The 19,174-nt window shown below is 42.5% G+C and overlaps 1 protein-coding gene across 1 annotated transcript in view; it reads left to right on the top strand.

Annotated features, from left to right (window-relative positions):
• fam172a (family with sequence similarity 172 member A) overlaps positions 1 to 19,174 on the top strand; it is a 158,869-nt gene that overhangs the window by 6,542 nt on the left and 133,153 nt on the right. Inside the window, exons 5-6 of the mRNA XM_041936781.1 lie at positions 14,000 to 14,065; positions 15,576 to 15,767. Of these exons, the coding sequence (XP_041792715.1) occupies positions 14,000 to 14,065; positions 15,576 to 15,767 (258 nt within the window). The remainder of the gene's footprint in view (positions 1 to 13,999; positions 14,066 to 15,575; positions 15,768 to 19,174) is intronic.

The following is a 19,174-nucleotide window of genomic DNA, read 5'->3' as shown; positions in this document are numbered from 1 at the left end:
TTTCGTGAGCCTATTTCAGAGCCTATTTCTAAAAAACATGGAAAATCCATAACGATAACTAGATACTTAACTGGAAAATGCTGTCAGGCCTTCACCAAGGAGACGGTCAGTGCTCAATGCAAAACATTCAGAGAGACTACCATTGAATGAGTCCTTATCTCAACAAAAACTCCTCTTCAGGCTCCCAGGAAGCAAACAAAAATACTCAGGACTTAATACGACAGCTGGCCAATGAAAATAAACCTAAGTGACACCTCTTGTGTAATAGACAAGTGATTGTCCAACAACTCCGGAGTTTTCTCCTGCAGTCCGGCTCCAGGGATTGGCCAGTCTGGGAGCTGAACAGTTTGATTGTGGGTTCACGAGGTAGAGAGGATAGAGTTGGAGAATAAACTGATGCTGAATAATGGGTGGACTATGTGTTATGGATTTTTGGCTTGTTGCCAGGGGTTGGCAAGCTAATCAGCAGGCCACCAGTTGATGAGCACTGCATTACAAGATGTTGCAATAGTTGCTGGTTGTTTGGAGGGCAAACAGACATGGTACTTGTTCACTCAATGCACCTGCAGCATGCTTTATTATACTGGTGTAAGACAGAGTTGACTTTGGGTTTTCACTTATAGATCCCCCATACACATCATTTTTTAAATTATCTTTTTAAAATGTATCTATTTTGCATTTCTAACAGCAAGCAAGCCACTGTAGTTCTAAAGAAAGTCAAGCTGTCATTAAATTCCCTTTTTATTGACACAAATATATCTCCAAAAATATTGTAACACATGTCTGCTTTATCCATTATAGCAGCTGTTTTAATTCACACTTGAACCATGGAAGTGTTGCAAAAGTGTTACTCCGTCACGAGGAGGCTCGTGCACGTTTTTCCACAATAAGCTGGAGGAAACTGCATTGTAACTTGCTTTTTAACACCTTAAATGCCAGGACCAGAGAATGGCTTTAGCTTTAGAGGTTTGTCTTGTGGTCCAGGCCTCTGTGAGATTAGAATGTGGAAGGTTTCCAAGTATTTGAAAGGCCACGGTTTGCTGCGGTCAGCACAATGGATTTCACCGTCATCATATACTTGTCAGCTTAGTTGTGTTATAAGTTGAGTTTGAGGCCAAATTTATAACATCGGTCCAGTCAAATTCCAAAGCTTGAAATCTGAACTGGAAGGAACACATCTACTGATTCTGAGCAAAAGCCTAAATCAGATTGAAATCTGTACCAGACACTGAGCCTGTTACTAGGAAGAAGTCCTCAACTAAGTCTTCTGAGGGAACATTAGGAGGCATTGGTGGGTAGAGTACTCAAGAAAAAGTAAAATGGATCCTGGTTAATACATTACTCAGAGTTTTTAGGGTGTGCAGGCCAGCACAAAATAATGACAAAACAGCACATAAATGATGTGTTATGTTGAGGTAACCGCTTTCTAAAACACACCCAACAGGCCTCTTGCTACACGATAAGTTCTCATGTCATTGTCATAACATCAAATATTAACATTACACATGAAGAATCGCTAACTTTAGCTTGCTAACTACACTTCCACCCACTGTATGTGCAACTTGCTTCAACAGCATAGAAGACAAGTTTTTAAAAGCAGAGATCTCAGGGTTTTTCATCATCATGTAACTGTTGTCTTTTTAGATTTTTGTATTAAAAGTGTGGCCAGCTGCCTCTTGTTCTGAGTTTTGCTTGTTCTGAGAAAATATCATCTGCTGCCTGGGAGATGAGGCAGCAGGTCGAATATTCGACTGTTCTTTGTTGCGTAGGTAGGCTTTTTTTGCTTTTTCCGAAAAGATGAATGGCAAAACAGCACATTCTTCTGCTATATAAACGTATAAATACAATAAATTTAAATCTAAAATCTTAAATTTGTTGGAGTTAGCATGCTGTTTCTGCACAGCGCTTTGGCAGGCTTTGTCAGCTGTTATTATGTCGCAAAAGTGCACAGATAGTTCAAACAACAATACTGGAGAAGAACAAAATCCTCAAAATGAATGCCTTTAATTAGGAAAAGGCTCGATACTGATAGCTACTTTTGGACATTCATTTAAAGGATCCTATGCAATGAAATACCTACAGCTTTAAAATCCTGTGGACACATATTTGTGGAGTGTGAAGTTCTGTGGTCGTCCAGCTGTGCCACCATATATCCAAGCATACACCATCCTAAAGTTCACCCCTCATGTACTCCCACAGTACCACCACATGCAATATGCATTAAGATAATGAGACAAATGTTCTTTTGTAATCTGTTTTTTTTATTTGCATCCCCTGCTATGTTGCTTTTAATTGTGTGCATTCTTTGAAGTTCAAAGTGATAGACCCGTTTGTGGGATTACCTGGGTGTTTTTAATATTTCTAATGCAGGTATACAGTAGCTCCTTTGAGAGCCAGCCTTCTGTGAAGGCTTTTTTCCCCCTCTTTTCTTTTGCCTGCTCAGGCACTATCTCCCAGCATCTAAAAAGGCTGTAGAAACAAACATTTGGTAGCATGCAAGCGGAGGCCCTGAAAGAACACACAGACATTTAAACTAACTGAACTCAGGCATCAGAGGGGGGCCAAACATTTGGAGGAAACAAATAATCATCAAGAAGGATGTATGCAAATTTTATTCATCCTGTGATTAAAAAATTGACAGAAGCATCTTCTTTAGAGAAGAAAAAAGGAAACTGTGTCAATCAGTGTTGATACGAGCTTGTGTAATGAGAACAAATACTGTATGAATTGTGCATCAGGAGATTAACTGGCTTAGAAGACAGGAGCACTACCTGAATAAGCAGTATTATCTGTCTGTTGTTTTTAGGCCACAGATGATTCAAGAAAATGGATACTGTACCTCATGCAGCTTTGCAAGTACAAATGCATTGTTTTTGCTGGTAAGAAATAGGCTCCATTATAAATAGACACAACTACTGAATTGTATGCCTTTGGTTGTAAAAGTGGGTTATGCTGCTTAGTCAGGGAATAGCTGCATGCTTACAGTAATTCTATGTCCGTCTGGCGGACACATGTGGATACAGTACATTTGTGCTTTGTGCTTTTTTATGATGAGCTGCTTTGATCTGCCTGATGCTACCCACAACGTTAACACAACCCAAACAGGAACTTAATGGACCACTGATGCCATTGTGCATTGATGGGTGTAAGCCTGCCATCGGCAGCCTGTTTCAGGTGGCCAATGACAGGCAAGGCCGCTATCTGCTGTTAGTAGTTTTTTTTGTGCAACCAGTTCGCTAACTGTATGAAAGTAAACAAGCCAGAAACTTGGGCTTGCCTCCCCTTGTCCAAAGGATTCACCACAACTGAGTATTTTTTAAGGGCACCATCGCTGGATTCGGGGCTGTGTATTGCCTGAGACAGTTGTGACTGGTTTAAAGAAATGCATACAAGCCAGAGCGTTTACTTCCTCTATACCAAAATGATAATGGGTGCAGCCAGACCTCCAGCACTGGAGAAAGGCCTGACTATGCAAGACTAGTTCATCAGACCTCAATTTGACTAGATTTAAATGGACAGCTGTATCTTTAAATAATAAAATAACTTCTTCAAGACTCACTGAAACAAAACCGGTGAATTCATGTGCTATGGATTAAATTTCTACCTGCCAGGATAGTCTGGTGCAGAACCTAAAGATACGTGCATGACTGTAATTTATGGATTCATCTCAGCCATATTCATCCTCATCCTGGACATCTGACGGACAGCCAAAGGTGGGCATGAACAGACCCCAATAACCCGACATTACAACTGGATTCAAAATGTTAATAAATGTCCGTGAGACAGAAGGGGAACTGGCTGCTGATAAGTTTGAATAATCTCTTCTGGTGACATAGGCTTCAAGTCAGATGGCCTCAACACAAGCAGATGTGAAATTAAAGTACTGATGAACTGTTTTGGGTTCAGCCTGCGCCCTCGGCCATGCCTAAGATGATGCACTCTGATGCACAGCAGCCTTGGCACCGCAAAGATGAAACATCACAGCCTCAATGCCATTAAATTCACCCCCCAGTCACTGCCATGTTATCTGCCTCCTCCCAATCAAGCACGTTCTGTAGCACCAACCATGGTCACATGGAAGACGACAAAAGGAGAGGACAGCTCTCCTGCTTGAGAGAGGGCTGTTCGAATTTGATAGGAAGCATGCTTCCACAAGTGCTGATTATGGAAACCAACTTAACAATGTACAACCCTGATTCCAAAGATGTTGGGTTGCTGCCTAAGAGGTCAATTAAAAAGTACAATAATTCACATATGAACTAACAGTTTTATTAAGTGTCCTGAGCCCATGTAGTAATCTCCTTTATACAATCAAGTGATCAAAAAGTGATGAACCTCGCTCCATCCTCGCTTGTGAACGACTGAGCCTTTCCAGGACGCCCCTTTCATATACAATCATGATACAATCACCTGTAACCATTGAAGCTGTTTACCTGTGAAATGTTCCAAACAGGAGTGTTTGGAGCATTCCACAACTTTCCCAGTCTTTTGTTGCTCCTGTCCCAATTTGTTTGAAGCACGTTGCTGCATCATATTCAGAATAAGCAGAAATTTACAAAAATCAATGATGCTGGTGAGGTCAGACATTAAATATATTGTCTTTGTAGTGTGTTCAATTGAGCATGTGGCAGAAAAAGGGTTAGCACATTATCACATTCTGTTTTATTTATGTTTTACACTGTGTCCTAACTTTAGGCAAATTGGTGTACTAAAATTATGCAGATGACACACAGATTTATATAATGATATCACCAGGTGACTATTGTCCCATACAAACACTGAGGAAAGTTGCTCCAGCAAATCAATGAGTGAATGTACCAAAAGTTTCAAAAATAAAACTGAAATAATTGTCTTTTGGCCCCAAAGAAGAATCATTAAAAGCCAGTTTTGTGTCTCAGCAGCTTTTAGAAAAACTTGCATCGTGTTTTATCTTCAGTAGGCCCGACTGCTATAACCCTGTCTACAGTTTCCTCTAAAAATTCTATAACAGTCAGTATAACAATAACAGAGTCTTCACTAAGACCAGGGGAGTGGATCACATCACTCCAGTTTTCAGATGTCAAAGAATTTACTTTAAAATTCGACTGTTGGTTTCTAAAGCAGTGAATGGTGTAAGGCTGAAATGCATTTGTGATCTGCTTCTCTGGTCTGTTTAGTGTCCTCGGAGTCAAAACTAAGCACAAAGAAACAGCTTTCAGTTTTATGAACCACATATCTGGAACAGGCCCCCGGAAAACCTGAAGTTGGCTCAAACTCTCAGCTGCTTTAATCAGCACTGAAGACTCCTCTGTTTGCACTGCATTTCAGAAAGTTATGTTTGGGACTATTTATTCATATCTCACGCTGAACTGAAGCTGCACTGTGATTTTTATTCTCCTGTTTTGTCTGTTATATTTAATCTTCTATTTTAGTTTGTTTTAATCCTTTTAAATCCTATTTATGCCTGTCCTTCTATATTGCCTTTTCACATTGCATTGTGTGTCTTTAATATCTCGTCTTAGTGCTTTTATGTTTTATGTACAGGAAAGCACTTTGAATTGCCTTGTTGTTGAAAGGTGCTATACAAATAGATTTGCCTTGCCTTGCCTCTGTCCATCTCTCCCTCCCTCCTTTCTTCCTTTCAGTGTCCTTATATCCTCACAGTCCTGTATTTTGTGTGTGTGTGTGTGTGTGTGTGTGTGTGTGTGTGTGTGTGTGTGTGTGTGTGTGTGTGTGTGTATGCGTGCGCGTGCTTGTGTGTGTGTGTTTGTGCGTACATTTGTGAGTCTGTGTACCAGTGTGAGTGGGCTGGGGGGCTGGCGGCTGTATTGTCAGACACATCACAGCACCAGATGTCCAATTTGCACTTCAGCCTCGTCTGAATGGAGGGACGGATAGAAAGAGGGAGAACGAGGATCTTGGTGTGATGGCCTCCAAGCAAAATAAAGCGTGACAAAATTTGGGTTGAGCACAAGAGCAGTGAATAATTTGTGGATAACAGTGAATAACTCTTCTATAAAAATAATTCTAAATTTTTCTTTCACACATATTTTTGGTATGATATCATACAGAGAGATTTACACATTTGATTTTCGAGAAGCTGCATCAGTCTGCTGCGTTTGAACACTGCGGGCCATATTTCTGTTTATATAAGTGGAAGTCAAATTTCTGCCTGGGCATCTGGTTTGCAGTTCAACACCTGATAAAAACTAAGTTAGGCCTGTCTGCTGTATATTACTACAACAATAAGAATCATTAAAGAAACTTACATGTTTTTGGAATTTCACTGTGTCACTCTTACAACCCCGATTCCAATAAAGTTGTGACACTTTGTAAAACATTAATGAAACAGAATGTGATCATTTGCTAGTCATTTTAAGTATAAAGACAATATATCTAATGTTTGACCTCATCAACTTACTTTATTTTTGTAAATATCTGCTTATTCTGAATTTGGTGCAGCATCACGTTTCAAACAAGTTGGGACAGGAGCAACAAAAGACTGGGAAAGTTGTGGAACGATCCAAAAACACCTGTTTGGAACATTCCACAGGTAAACATGTTCATTGGTAACAGGTGATAGCATCACGATTGGGTATGAAAGGAGCATCCTGGAAAGGCTCAGTGATTCACAAGCGAGGATGAAGCGAGGTTCAACACTTTGTGAACACATGATTGTATAAAGGAGATTAATACATGGACTGAAACACTTTGTAAAACTGTTATCAGTGAACAACGTTTGTTTGTAAAAGATTGGATTCTGATATATTTTACAAACTCTAAACTTTTTTGGGAATCAGGCTTTAAATTTTTATATCTATTCTCTTATTTTTTATTTTATATGCATCTGGTTATCTATTTTCTACTTTATCTATTCATCTGTTCTTATATCTGTCTTTGTGCTGCTGCTTAGTATACCCAAGTGTTTGATTGCATAAAAACAAACAGCAAACGGTAAATTCTAGATGTTTGAATGTACTTTTTGAGGACAGTGTCCTGGCTCATATGCTCTGGCATGAGAACATTTGAATCTCTGATTATTAACAATCTGAACTACATTCTTTTAAGAAAAAAAGCTCAGTTCTTTGGTTGATACAGTTACAGTATTTTTCCGTCTTACCCTGAGTCTGCCCACTCACTGATGCCTGTTCTGTGTCTGTGTTGTCTGAAAGTATGGAAATAGCATAAGAAAGGATCAGTCTCTGGATAAATGGGACAAATGAAAAGTCTGCAACTGTAATACCCCTTTATGTTCTGAATGCACTCCATAATGAGTTTAAGCACTGGCTCTTATTCTCTGTTATTCCTGTCAGACCCAGTTTGTTAATGGTTGTATTGGTCTAATGTGTTCTTTCTTTTGTATTCTATTTTGTAATAATCGAACTAAAACATCACACAAGAAGACTGAAAATCCCGCAGACTACTGGTGTAGTGACATTTTCCATCCTCGCCTCTGACTGTTACCATAATGGCTGTATTACAGCTGTAATACAGTGCGCGCCCTCCGTGCAGGTTTGCTCAGTGCGGCAGGGTCACCTCAGCCTGTGTAGGTGTCAGCTGTAGTCTAATTCCTGTGATTTGGTGATGAATCTCTCTGATAGAAGACAAGCATAGGGTCTAGCCCAGATGGAGCTCTATTAAGCTGTTAATAAATGAGGATTCTTCTCTGCTCTGCCTGCATCTGTGGAATGGAAGGCACTCACAAATTTGTAAACACACACACACACACACAGTCAGAATATTATAATGAAGTAAAGCTAGCCAGATGGCTGAATTAGAAAGCCGTCTCTCTCTCTCTCCCTTTCTCTCTGTCTCTTCATCTCGCTCTCTTTCTGTTTCTTACATTCTCTGCTGTCTCTCTGTTATCTTTTTTTTTTCCTCTTCCTGTCTCCCTCTGTTTCCACATTATGGATGCTGGGTGTTGTCACAGCGGTGACCAGCTGGCCAAGGTTTAAGGCCCTGCTGAAGTGCCCTTGAGCAAAACACTGAGGAGAATGGCCAAAGGACTTTCTTTGGCAACGGAAAATTATATTATATTACGATAAACTGAGTTGGTGGTAGCAACTTTTGTTTTACCTCAGCCATGTGCATAAATTTAAATGTCATCTGCATACATTTGGATGCTAGTCTCAGGGCAAACAGTATATGCAGTAAAACGGGTGGGATTTATCTAATCCAGATTGTTGTGGACGGCCTGCAGAGAATCAGTGCCCTGCTGGTTGATGATTGTGTACTTGGACAAACTGATATTGCTTTGAAGAGTTAGCTTGCAATGCTATCCATTAAGCCAAAATCATACTGTCAGTGGTCACATTGCGCATACTTTGTCATGTGCCAGTTAAGCGCGGTCGTCTCTGTGCACATGTAGATGCACCCTCAGTGAACATGTGTCAGTGTCATGTCATTTTCAGAGCATATTAGGGCCTTTAGAGCGCCTCTGAAAAACAAGTGAAGGAAGCAAAAGCAAATTTATTTTGCATTGTGCTTTATTTAAATAAAAGCAAAAATTACATAGTAATCATTGAATAAAAATACAAAGTAAAAAGAGAATTAAAAGATAATTGAAAAAGAAAATACAAAGTACAAAGAATAGAATAAAAACACAGTGGATGTAGTCCTTTGTGTTTATCTCCTTTGGAACACTGAATAATATTAAATCCAATAAGGATTTAATGAAGAAACGACAAAAAGCAAAACTTTGTGAGAGTACGGTTTCACGCTTTTGTTCAGTCATGTTCATCATCATGTTGTGTTTATGGGTTTTTTCACAGCAAGCAGAAGTGCAGTAAACTGTTCAGATAATCAACATTAACCAACTAGAGATGACTTACGTTTTTGAGTCATGAATCAACCTTTAAAAGTCATGGTGCAGTCATGAAGTGTGGCATCAAGTGGAAACCCCAGAGACAGGCCTCCACACTGTACTTAAAGCATCAGGAGGCCCCACACCGGTCGTGGACCATTTTGTTGGGAAGATAATGGGATCTCTCTAAAGAGGGACTATAAATGACAGCTGTCTGCCCGGATTCGCCGACTGCCATCACGTCTCCATTCCCAAAACACTTAAACACTGCCGCCGCAGCTTCTGCTGAGAGCACGGAGGAGGAAGCAGACGCAGTCAGACAAAAATGGTTGCAGGGAGTGCGTGAGGTGGATTAGACTTGATGAAAGAGAGGGGAATTGGGCAGGGGGGTGGGGGTTTGAGGGGGGTGTTAGAGGAAAGGCAGGAGGCCTGGTAGTTACAGCGCTGGCATCTGTCGCTACCGCCGGCACCCACGGTGGCATACAGTACTTTACTTTGAATTAGTCCTCGGCTGGCTTCTCGGTTAACACCTGAGGAGGTCATTACGATGCCATTAGGATGAGCGGCGCAGGGAGGGCGGCGAGGAAGCGAGAGAGAGGCATATCTGCGCTAAGTGTAAACAGTCTGTCTGTCAGTCTGAGTCTGAGAACTTTCTCTTCCCCTGGAGAGCCCTCTCTCCTCTGACAGAAGAATGACAGAGACCTCATGGGAATTACACCAGTCTCTCTCTCTGTCTCTTTGTTTCCCACACGGACTGACAGATCACAAATTCACAACAATAGGCTCTATTTTAATACCACTTTCTGTTGGTACACGAAGCTGACTTAAAATAAACAACCTTTCTGTTGCCTCATGCTCTCTCTCTCTCTCTCTCCTTTTCACAGTCTCTCTCTCTCTCTCTCTCTCTGAGTATGCTTTGCTGTTGTTGCCGCTGTTGTTGTGCTGCATTGTTCGGGGGGATTTTCTTCTTTTTTTCTTTTTCTTCCTCTCCTCTATTCTCTGGAGAAGAAGGAACGCTTTCCTGGGTGCAGTCAGTGATACAGGCATGGGACAGCTCTTTCAGTTTCATTATATAAACAGCTTTGATGCCTCTTCTTGCTCTCTGGTTTCTATGGCTAAGTGGCTTTTGGAGGGGGCTCTGGACTAAAGAGACAAGAGGTGTGTGTGTGTGTCTTTGAGTTTCTTGTGCGAGTGTGCATACAGTATGTGTTTCTGGCTTGAGTATATTTGTGCACATGGGTCACACTTTTTCAGATCAACCAGTGAGGCTTCATGGACCCCAGTAACTTAGAAATATGCCCAATCACATAAATTAAACTAGAAGGCTCACAAGTCCTTAAAAAAAAACTCTGTAACAACTTCTGATTACATCAGATTTGTTAGTTTTGTTTGCTGGCAGCATTTTCAATTGATTTTTTTCATGTTTATCTTCATTTAGGAATTGCTTGTGGTTTTTCTCTGGGACTGGTGTTAGATTGGTCTTGAAATCTATCTCTGTGAAACTTACAGCGACCCTGATAAACATCAGGTCGTGTTTCATGATCATCTCTGAGCTGGAGATCATTGCTTTCTCCATCACCATTGACCATCCTCACCTGTACCTGTCCTTCTTTTCATGTTAGCTTTCCTCTCTGTTCCCTTCCTCCTTGTCTCCTCGTCTTTCCCACCCCTCTGTCTATCCTCCTCTTCCTGTCCTTGTTCTCTTCCTCCTCAGGTTTGTTTTGTGCATGCCCGGGAAAGATCATCTCCTTATCGCCTTGGGTGCGGTCAGCCAAACCAGGCATGACTGTTGTAGTCAGTGTGCCACACACAAACACACACACTGATACACAGAATGTGGGGGGTCTGTCTTTGTAGTGGGGAGTTTAAAAACATATCGACTTGCAGCCACAGTGGTCTTTATTAAGACCTTGGCTTGGTGTGTGATTGAGACTGATGAATGACGTTATGGGGATGACCAGAGGTTTGCAAAGAGTTGATGTCACAGCCCACCCACTTAAAGGCCTCATATCAAGGCCACATACTGTACTGTTCTCTCTCTCCGTCCACCCCCCCTTCCATCGCTCCTTCTCCTCTCAGCTGTTCTCTGCAGTGGGAGCTGGCACTGACCCCTGGCTCCTGGGGATTTCGTCTCCTTCTCCCCACTTGTCTCCCTTCTTTCCTCCTGCTGAGCCCTCCTCTAAGTCCCTTCCTTCCTCCCTGATCCCGCTCTCCTTGCTTCATCGCCACAATGCTTCCTCTACACAAACAAACCACAGACACAGAGGTGACCTCAGCCGCCCAAGTTCATTTCAGACTCTCCCACGATCGCTCTCACGGCCATGTGGAAAGCTCGCTGTTGTTGGAGGATACATCATCATCCGGCTGTCCTAGCAGACAATTGAAACTCCACTTTTGTCCTTTTTTGCTTTCTTTTTCCCCGTGAAGGCTGACATTGTCTCTCCAGTCCAGAGAGACAAAGTCAGTGAAGGTTACAGTGATTGCAAATGTTTTGTGAACCGTCACTCATGGCCATTGCTTGTGTCTTCGGAGGTGAAATTGCACAGTGTGGGACTTCACCTTCCACTTTTTGTGACAGACAAAGAGACTCTAAGCTTACATTGACATTTCAGATAATGTCGTACCCATATCTTGTCAGCCTGAATCATATTAAATATCTGTAGCAGATAAGGACATTGTAAGCATGTTCATGGTCATGAAACCTATTGATTTGAATTGATTAAGGTTGCTTTTATCTCTCTCTCTCTCTCTCGCTCTCTCTCTGTTTCTCTCTCTCACCCCCTCCCTTCGCTTCTCTTTGTGCGTCTTAATATTATTTGCCAAATCCACTCCTCATGCTTCTTCTATCGTCCGATGCCGACAATGCCGGCACTCAGCGTTGCTTCCTGCAGGCATTTCATTAAAGCACTAATAACACATTGGTAATTAGGTGACAAAGAGGCTTTTCTTATTGTACTGATCAGCTGCTGAGACATAGTCCTCAGAGGCCCACACAGAAGGAGGTTGGCTGTGTGTGTGTGTGTGTGTGTGTGTGTGTGCGTGCGTGTGTGTGTGTGTGTATGTGTGTTTCTGAGTTGTACGCCTCTGCTCTTAGTCTATCCCAAAAAAAAAATAAAAAATCACCCTATTGACCCAGTGGAACGCTGGTGCTGTCCTCGGATCTGAAAAGGTCATCTGGCTGCAGTTTACATATCCACTAAAGCATACAGATGACCACAGCCTATACACGAGCTTGGATATTAGATTCTTATTTATGATCTATAGTAGCCTTTTGACAGTGGAAATGAATTCACACAGTGAAACTCTTGCATTCTTTCCACCTTTTCTCTCTTCTCTTGTTCCCCATCAGTCTCGCTCCTTTTTCTATATCAGATGGTTCTCGAGCCACCTGAGGCACTGAACAAATAACATAGTGCAAATGAAATTTCCTGTGAGGCTTATTGATGTCATTAAACACTAGCATACTGAGGCCCGGAATCATTTTAGTCTTCATCAGCCCGGCTGACATTTTAGTGAATTAGCTGTTGGAGGTTTGGTGGGTTGGGGTGAGGCGGGGTTGCTTTAGCTCCTCTAGCTTTTTTTTTCCCCCTTCGCAGGGTCAAATGTTGGAATCGATCATCTCATTTGGCGCGTCTGCTGGCCTTTGATTGGCTGTCATAAAGCTAATATGTGTCTGGTACATAATGCTATTCTTGCATGTTGTTCTTTAAGCAGTAAATCAAGTTAGCATTGAGTTTCTTTCTGGCATAAAAGAGCACAGCAAATATTGGCATTATCATGAGAATTCACATTTGAGTTAAAAGCAAAAGCCCGTCTTTTTTTCCAGAGTTCTTAAGTTTCATTTGGCCTTTTGTTCTTTCTTTTCTGTGTGAAAATGCCAATTCATGCCATTTAAAAAGTGTTTGGAGTCTGGAACATGCAATTTAGGGATATGCATCATTTCATTGTCCCAGGATTGACATTTCAGAACGTGGTCTAAAGAAAACGCTTTGTGTGTGCCAAAAATCACAAAAGCTTAAGCAGATCATGGCCCAAAAGAATCCCATCAGCTTTTTCACTTTTTGGTACTAATCCGTTGCATTTTTGTACCAGTCATGTTCGACAGGGAGAGCCGAGAGTTCTCACTTCTCTAAGGAACTTTGAGAATTGTTGTCATGTTCGCTGGACTGAGTCGAGCTTCCTTGGCTTTTGAAATAAGAGGATGTTTCTTTGACATTCAGCGTCACTGTCATGTAGCTGTAGAACACCCCTGTTCCCTCGCTGGGTGATCCATGTTTGTGTTTGGGGTCAGTCAGTTGGTCCTTCTTGCTTTGAGCTAATGTGCTACTGCTAGCCTTTGGTTTCCTGATTCAGTCAGGCTCATACTTCAAAAGTGAACCAAAGTGAGACTTCACAGCAGAGCTGGACAGCATGTTGCTCAGCTCTCCCCGCGGTCCATCCGCCCATCGTTGTATTGTCGTGACATGTACAGGACAGGGAGTCTGCCATTGCACGTGTTCGGGAAGCATCGCCACAGCGGCGACAGCTCACTTCCAGCGGCCGTGTGCCCCGTCATCTGTTATCGCCACTCCTCCGTCGTTCTCTCACGGCCGATCAAAAATCTTAATCTGTTCCACAAAGCGCTTCTCTCGGTTCTCAGCTGAGCAGGACGTGGGGAGAAGAAAAGAAGGAAAGAAAAAATAAGGAAAATGGAAAAGAAAGTTGTTAATGTCACTGAACCATGAAAGGCTTGGCCCGGGGTTGGAATGATTCGGTATACAAGGTTCTTTAGTGCTGTGGCTTCGGGGATAAACATAACTTACATCAGCCCTTCGCTTGTACAGGAGATTTCCTCTCCTGGCACTTACAACCTCAACACTCTAACTGCACTGTGATTCACACACACACACACACACACACACACACACACACACACACACACACACACAGTATGATTCAGACCCTTTCAAGTAGCTCATGTATGCACACATACACACACATACTCGCACACACACACACACACCAGAGGGCAAACAAGGGTTTTGAATAGTATTTTTTATTCTGTTTGCAAGCATGACAGTGGTTGCTATTACTTGTTCACACATACACACAGAGTTTAGTTGGCTTTTGTTGGATGGATTTGTATCAACAACAATATATAAATATTCATTGTATTAGACTCTTTTATCAATGCAATGTTTGACTGTGTGTGTGTTCTGTGTCTTTTATTCTTTCCAGATCATCACTCAGTATGTTTATGAGCTGTTGGAGAAAAAGTGCAACATGACTAAAGCAATCCTGCCAGTAAGTACCCGGAGTGAAAAGAGGCATTTTCCTCTTTGATTTATGCCCTTGAAGATTAAAGGGAGTATTAAATATGAAAACTGACGTAAATGCTTAGGCTTCAGAGTGTGATTATGATATTGAGTGTCCTGTTTAAAAAATAAAGAAAAGGGGATTGTGAGGAGTCAGCTCTCCTCATTCTCAGCCAGTCTTTGTCTTTCTCCTTCTATCTCACTGAGTTTCTCTCTTACTCTCTCTCTTTCTTTTACCCCTCCTCAGCCCACATCCTTTGTGCAAAAGTGTCTCCTCAACAAATTAACTGTATTGTGACGTGTCATTTCAAAGGCGCGGTGGCGCAGCATGCCGATGCTTAATCTGTTTTGCATTCATTTGCGCTGAAGGGGACTTTCTACTCTGCCATCACGGAGTTATTCTTCGCCCGGCTCATCCGGTCTCAGAGCACGCTCTTGATCCCTTTTATTTGTTGTTGGAGGCATGTTTGTCTCTTTTTGCCCCACGTTACCCCTCCATTCCTGCCCTTTTTCTGTTTATAAAAGTTGTGATCATTTTTCAGGCGGCGTTTCTGGGGATGTTAGGCAGCGCTGGTGTTTAGAAGCATACCAGAGTTAGCTCCAGCGCTAACAGTGTCCATAAATCACCTAGCCAGGGACTCAGCGCCTTTCATTAGCCCCCATACACTTTTACTGGTTTATCTGCCTGGCCTATTTATCTCATTATTCCTCTGGAAAATTGCTCTGTTCTGCTTTTCTGCTGCCCACCCGCCTGCACGTATATGGCGTGTGAGTGTGTGTGTGTGTATTTGTGTGTTGGTGGTGGGTCCGTCCACCTGCGTGGCATTGAACTTGTGACCGCAGATTTTAAGAAGATTAACCACAGCCAAGTATAGGGAGAGGGAATGAGGGAGCACAAGAGAATAAAGGGTAAGATTTTCTCCCCCACTCGGCTCTCTTTGTCTGCTTGGATTAAGTTCTTGCAGCTGCCACCCATGGCTTTTATGGACAGTGTTTGTCTCCTTAGAGATTCTTGCAGGCATACTTGGGAGGGATGCAAAGACGCATGGGATGTGGACGGAGCGCATGCACACACACACAGACACTCACTCGCTCACTTAGCCTCTGTGTTACTTTCTGCCTGAGTTTTAATCACACAAAGGCTGTTTCCTAATCATGATTATTGATGATTAGCTTACTGATGCATATGAGCTTTTTTAATTACAAAGGCCACAGAGGAGAAGGCCGTTTCTCCTCAAACTCACGCATGTTCCATAAGAACATTTCTAACGTTTCTCTTCATAATCATCATCAGACCAAAATCGCAATTTGATCATCTTTTGTATTTGCTGCTGTTTCATGAGAAGAGCAGAGATTTATTTTCAACAGGTTAAATGTATTCAAAAGAACATCATTGGGAAAGTGGATGTTTTGCCTTGTAGAAGAGATTTTTGCCATTTGACTCTAACAGCAGCGAACATAAGTGACACATGGTGACCTGTGTTTTCCTGAACATTTAGGTGGATGCGACTGAAGATGAACCCACCAGTTTTATCTACCTGAGCCCAGACGCCTTGTCCAACCCGTCCAAGCTGCTGGTGCTGATCCAGGGCAGTGGCGTGGTGCGGGCCGGTCAGTGGGCCCGTAGACTCATCATCAACATGGACCTGGACTCGGGGACACAGATCCCCTTCATCACCAGAGCCATGGCGGTAGGGAGCACAACAAAAGTAGTTCAGGCTGTTCTGTTGGATGTTGAACTGATTTTCTGATCTTTGATCCAAGAGATTCTGTTTTCATGTTTCACTAAGAGGGACGGGTGGGCTGAGTGCACTGAGGACACTGCAGATAAGATGTTAGAGGAGGATCTATCATGCAGCCAGTTCTAAATACTTCACATTTCTATTCTTTTTCTTGTAGTTTGTTCCTCTGCACAGAGTATAAACTATGGCGCATCTTTGGTATGTAGAGTTTTGTGGGTCTCTGAGTGGAAAAAGTCATACAGTGTGCTCATCATGTGGTCGTTAGTACTGCCACAACCACAGCGGTTAGCCTGATGGGATATTGGTGTGACAAGTGTTTATTTTGAAGGGCAGGCTTGAGTTTTTGGGGCTGTGGAAGGCGTTGTGGCACACTCACGAGCAGAGTACTGTGGTATTTTGTTTCCTTGTATTTGAGTGGAGGTTTGAATGTGATTGTGGGTAAGTTGTTGTTGCTGTGTGCTTTCAAAGCATAGACTGTAGATTTACTGCATCAACCCAACTCTGTTTAACTTCATTGAACAATTGTGGAGTGGAAAGGAAAGTTTGTCTGAGGGTCATATGAGAAATGACATGATTCTGAGCAATTCCTGCACTCCAGCATCATATAATCACAGAGGCACATAATAACAAGCAGACATTCATTCACAGGTGCAAACATAGTTTCAGACTCTTCAATGATACTTCAACCCAGAACTGAGACTTATATTGTCTTGTTAGTGAAATGAAGCATGCACCTCAACATGATCATCATTATCGAAGAAAACATTTATGCATTTGTATGATGTATGATCCCTGTGCAGTCCTGTGTGTTCATGGGTGACTGAGCTGAGAGAGAGGAGGAGATAATGTAATGTAAAATATAGATTAGTTTTTCTTTCCCCACTGTATAATCACACACGAGTGTATACATCTGTGTGTCAGCAAGCAAAAGGGTTGCTCTGCCTGTCTTATTATTTTCATCCCATCTCTGTGTTCATTTGTCAGCCTGGCCACGACTACCTGTGTAATTTCATCGGCCTGCTGTTCAAATTGACTTAGGGGGGATCCTGCTTCCCCTCTCCCCCTCGTTCCCTCGTTTCGTCCATCTGAATGCCATAAAGACTTTCACTGCTGTGTAAAGCCCTCTCCTGCTGTGCACAACAACAGGAGAGGTTTGAGTTGCGTGCGTGTGTGTCCATGTGTGTGCTAGCGGATGATTTGGCTACCCTGAGACTTTGAATTACAGTTATCCTGGCTGGTATTACAGTTGGAGAAGGCAGGGTTGTGCTGCAGAAAGCCAAAGTGACAGCTTCGATATAGAGAACATGGTGTGTGTAGTGCGAGTGTTGCTCATTCATCATAGTAAACAAGAAATCGTGTTCTTACACCCTGACAAATCATCATCCAGGCATTTACCACACACAGGCCGTGTACTCTGTGTTTGCAGTGGAAAGACAGACACACACACTTACAGTCAATTCATGCTGTCTGCATCTATTACCGGCATGCTTGTGGTTTATTATGTCATACCACGAAATTTGTGTGGATGTAGTGTATTTATGTACAAAAGTTACAGCTGCTTTACAGTCTGGAGAAAGAAGTTTAGTTATTGATTCATCACAGCTTTTTTTTTTATAAATAGATAAACATTTTATACCTTAATTTACATGCTTGCAGCAAACAAGAGATGAAACATGCTTCATCAATAACCCACTAATGAATGACAGCCTAGAGAGATGACAGCTCTCTGACACAGCAGCTCTGTGACACAGCAAATACAGACAGCAATATCCACCAACAGCAGCCTTATATTAAGAACAGAATCCCATGATCAAGCACGTTTGTGAAGAGGCCACCTCGAGGACCAGCCATTATTACAGTGCAGGTGCAAAAAGCCCAAGCCTGTGCAAAGTGGTGTTGGCTGGCAAGAGTTTGCTGGTTTTCCTCTCAACCCAACTCACTATCAGCTGATTTTGATTATTAGTTCCCCTTCATGCTAATGAGTGATATCACCAGGACGATAATTGAAACTAGTGACACTCATCAGCAGCACTCATTAGAGTTATTCAGAATGGCATTTTAAGTGGATACTTGCGATTGCAGTATGCTCAGAAAGTACACCACATGACTAGTCAGCACTATAAAACAATGAAAATTGAAATGGTAATCCAACTTATATTCAGTAATAAACACCAACATAACCATATTTCTGTAGGCAATGGCATAGTTATTTTGGCCATATTAGATGAGGTATTTGACAACTCTGGCCCCACGACAACCGCTCAATATTTTTGATTTACAAATTTTGCTAAGTGCAGGGCTGGGTCAAATGTTGACATTTTGACTACACTTTTTATTATGTTAAGATTAGGCTCTGTTCTCCAAAAATGTTTTGTGGCAAGAATCTGTTGCCTCGAGTGCAGCTCATGTGAAGTTACTCATGGGAAGTTGATTGGAAATTCAAAGCCTGCAGCAAAGGGTCAAATGGAGTGCATTCGGCAAATATGGGGGGAGCTTGTGGCTTCGCAAAAGACACGTGCACGCACACACACTCACACACACACTCACACACACACACACACACACACACAGATAAAGCAGTTAATTTGAATCAGCACACTTTGGTGTGTTTGTTTGTGTGTGTGTGTGTGTGTGGATGCAGTGCAGTTCTATGGTGTGTATGGGCTTGCACATACCTGTGTCAAGGCACTTCTCTGAAATTCTTAGCCATGTTTGTTGGAACTTCAAGTCATCCTTTCTTTTCTTCCAATGGGAAAAATAGCTGATTGCGCTAGTTAATCAGGCCTTTCACACAACACACACACACACACATGCACGCACATGCACACACACAACCACAGGGTGAATCTCGGGGCAGCCTGTCTCCTACACACCATTTACACTCCATCGCCTGTCTCCGTTTCCCATATCCACCATGCGCCTGTCTGCAGATATATCCGAATCTTTGTCATGCTGCTACATGATGATGGCACATTAATAAGCTGGCAAAACGTATATGTTGACGATAAGTGTAAAATATGAACACAGAGACAGGTGCACGCAGACACATACACAAATGCATCACATCGAGCAGAGGGTATGCTTGTGGCATTTGTTCAGTGACACCAGGCTAAGGGAAGTCTTGTGTTGTGTGTTGTGTGTGCAGGTCTCATGCATGTTGTCTTAATGTGTACGTGTGTGCGCACATGGAAGTGGCGCTATTCCCATAGCCGAGACTTAAAATGACAGGTGAGAGGAGGATGCTCCAGCAACAACCGAAGAGTGGGGAAAGAGATGGAAAAGAGGAATCTGAGATGGAGAGCGGCGGGTGGAGGGTGGAGGGTGGGGGGGGGGGGGGGGGGGGGGGGGGGGGGGGG

The sequence above is a fragment of the Chelmon rostratus genome, chromosome 5 (assembly GCF_017976325.1).
Source record: "Chelmon rostratus isolate fCheRos1 chromosome 5, fCheRos1.pri, whole genome shotgun sequence".
NCBI classification, from domain to species: domain Eukaryota; kingdom Metazoa; phylum Chordata; class Actinopteri; order Chaetodontiformes; family Chaetodontidae; genus Chelmon; species Chelmon rostratus.
The sequence above is the reverse complement of the archived record's forward strand: the minus strand, read 5'-3'. Positions and strand labels throughout refer to the sequence as shown.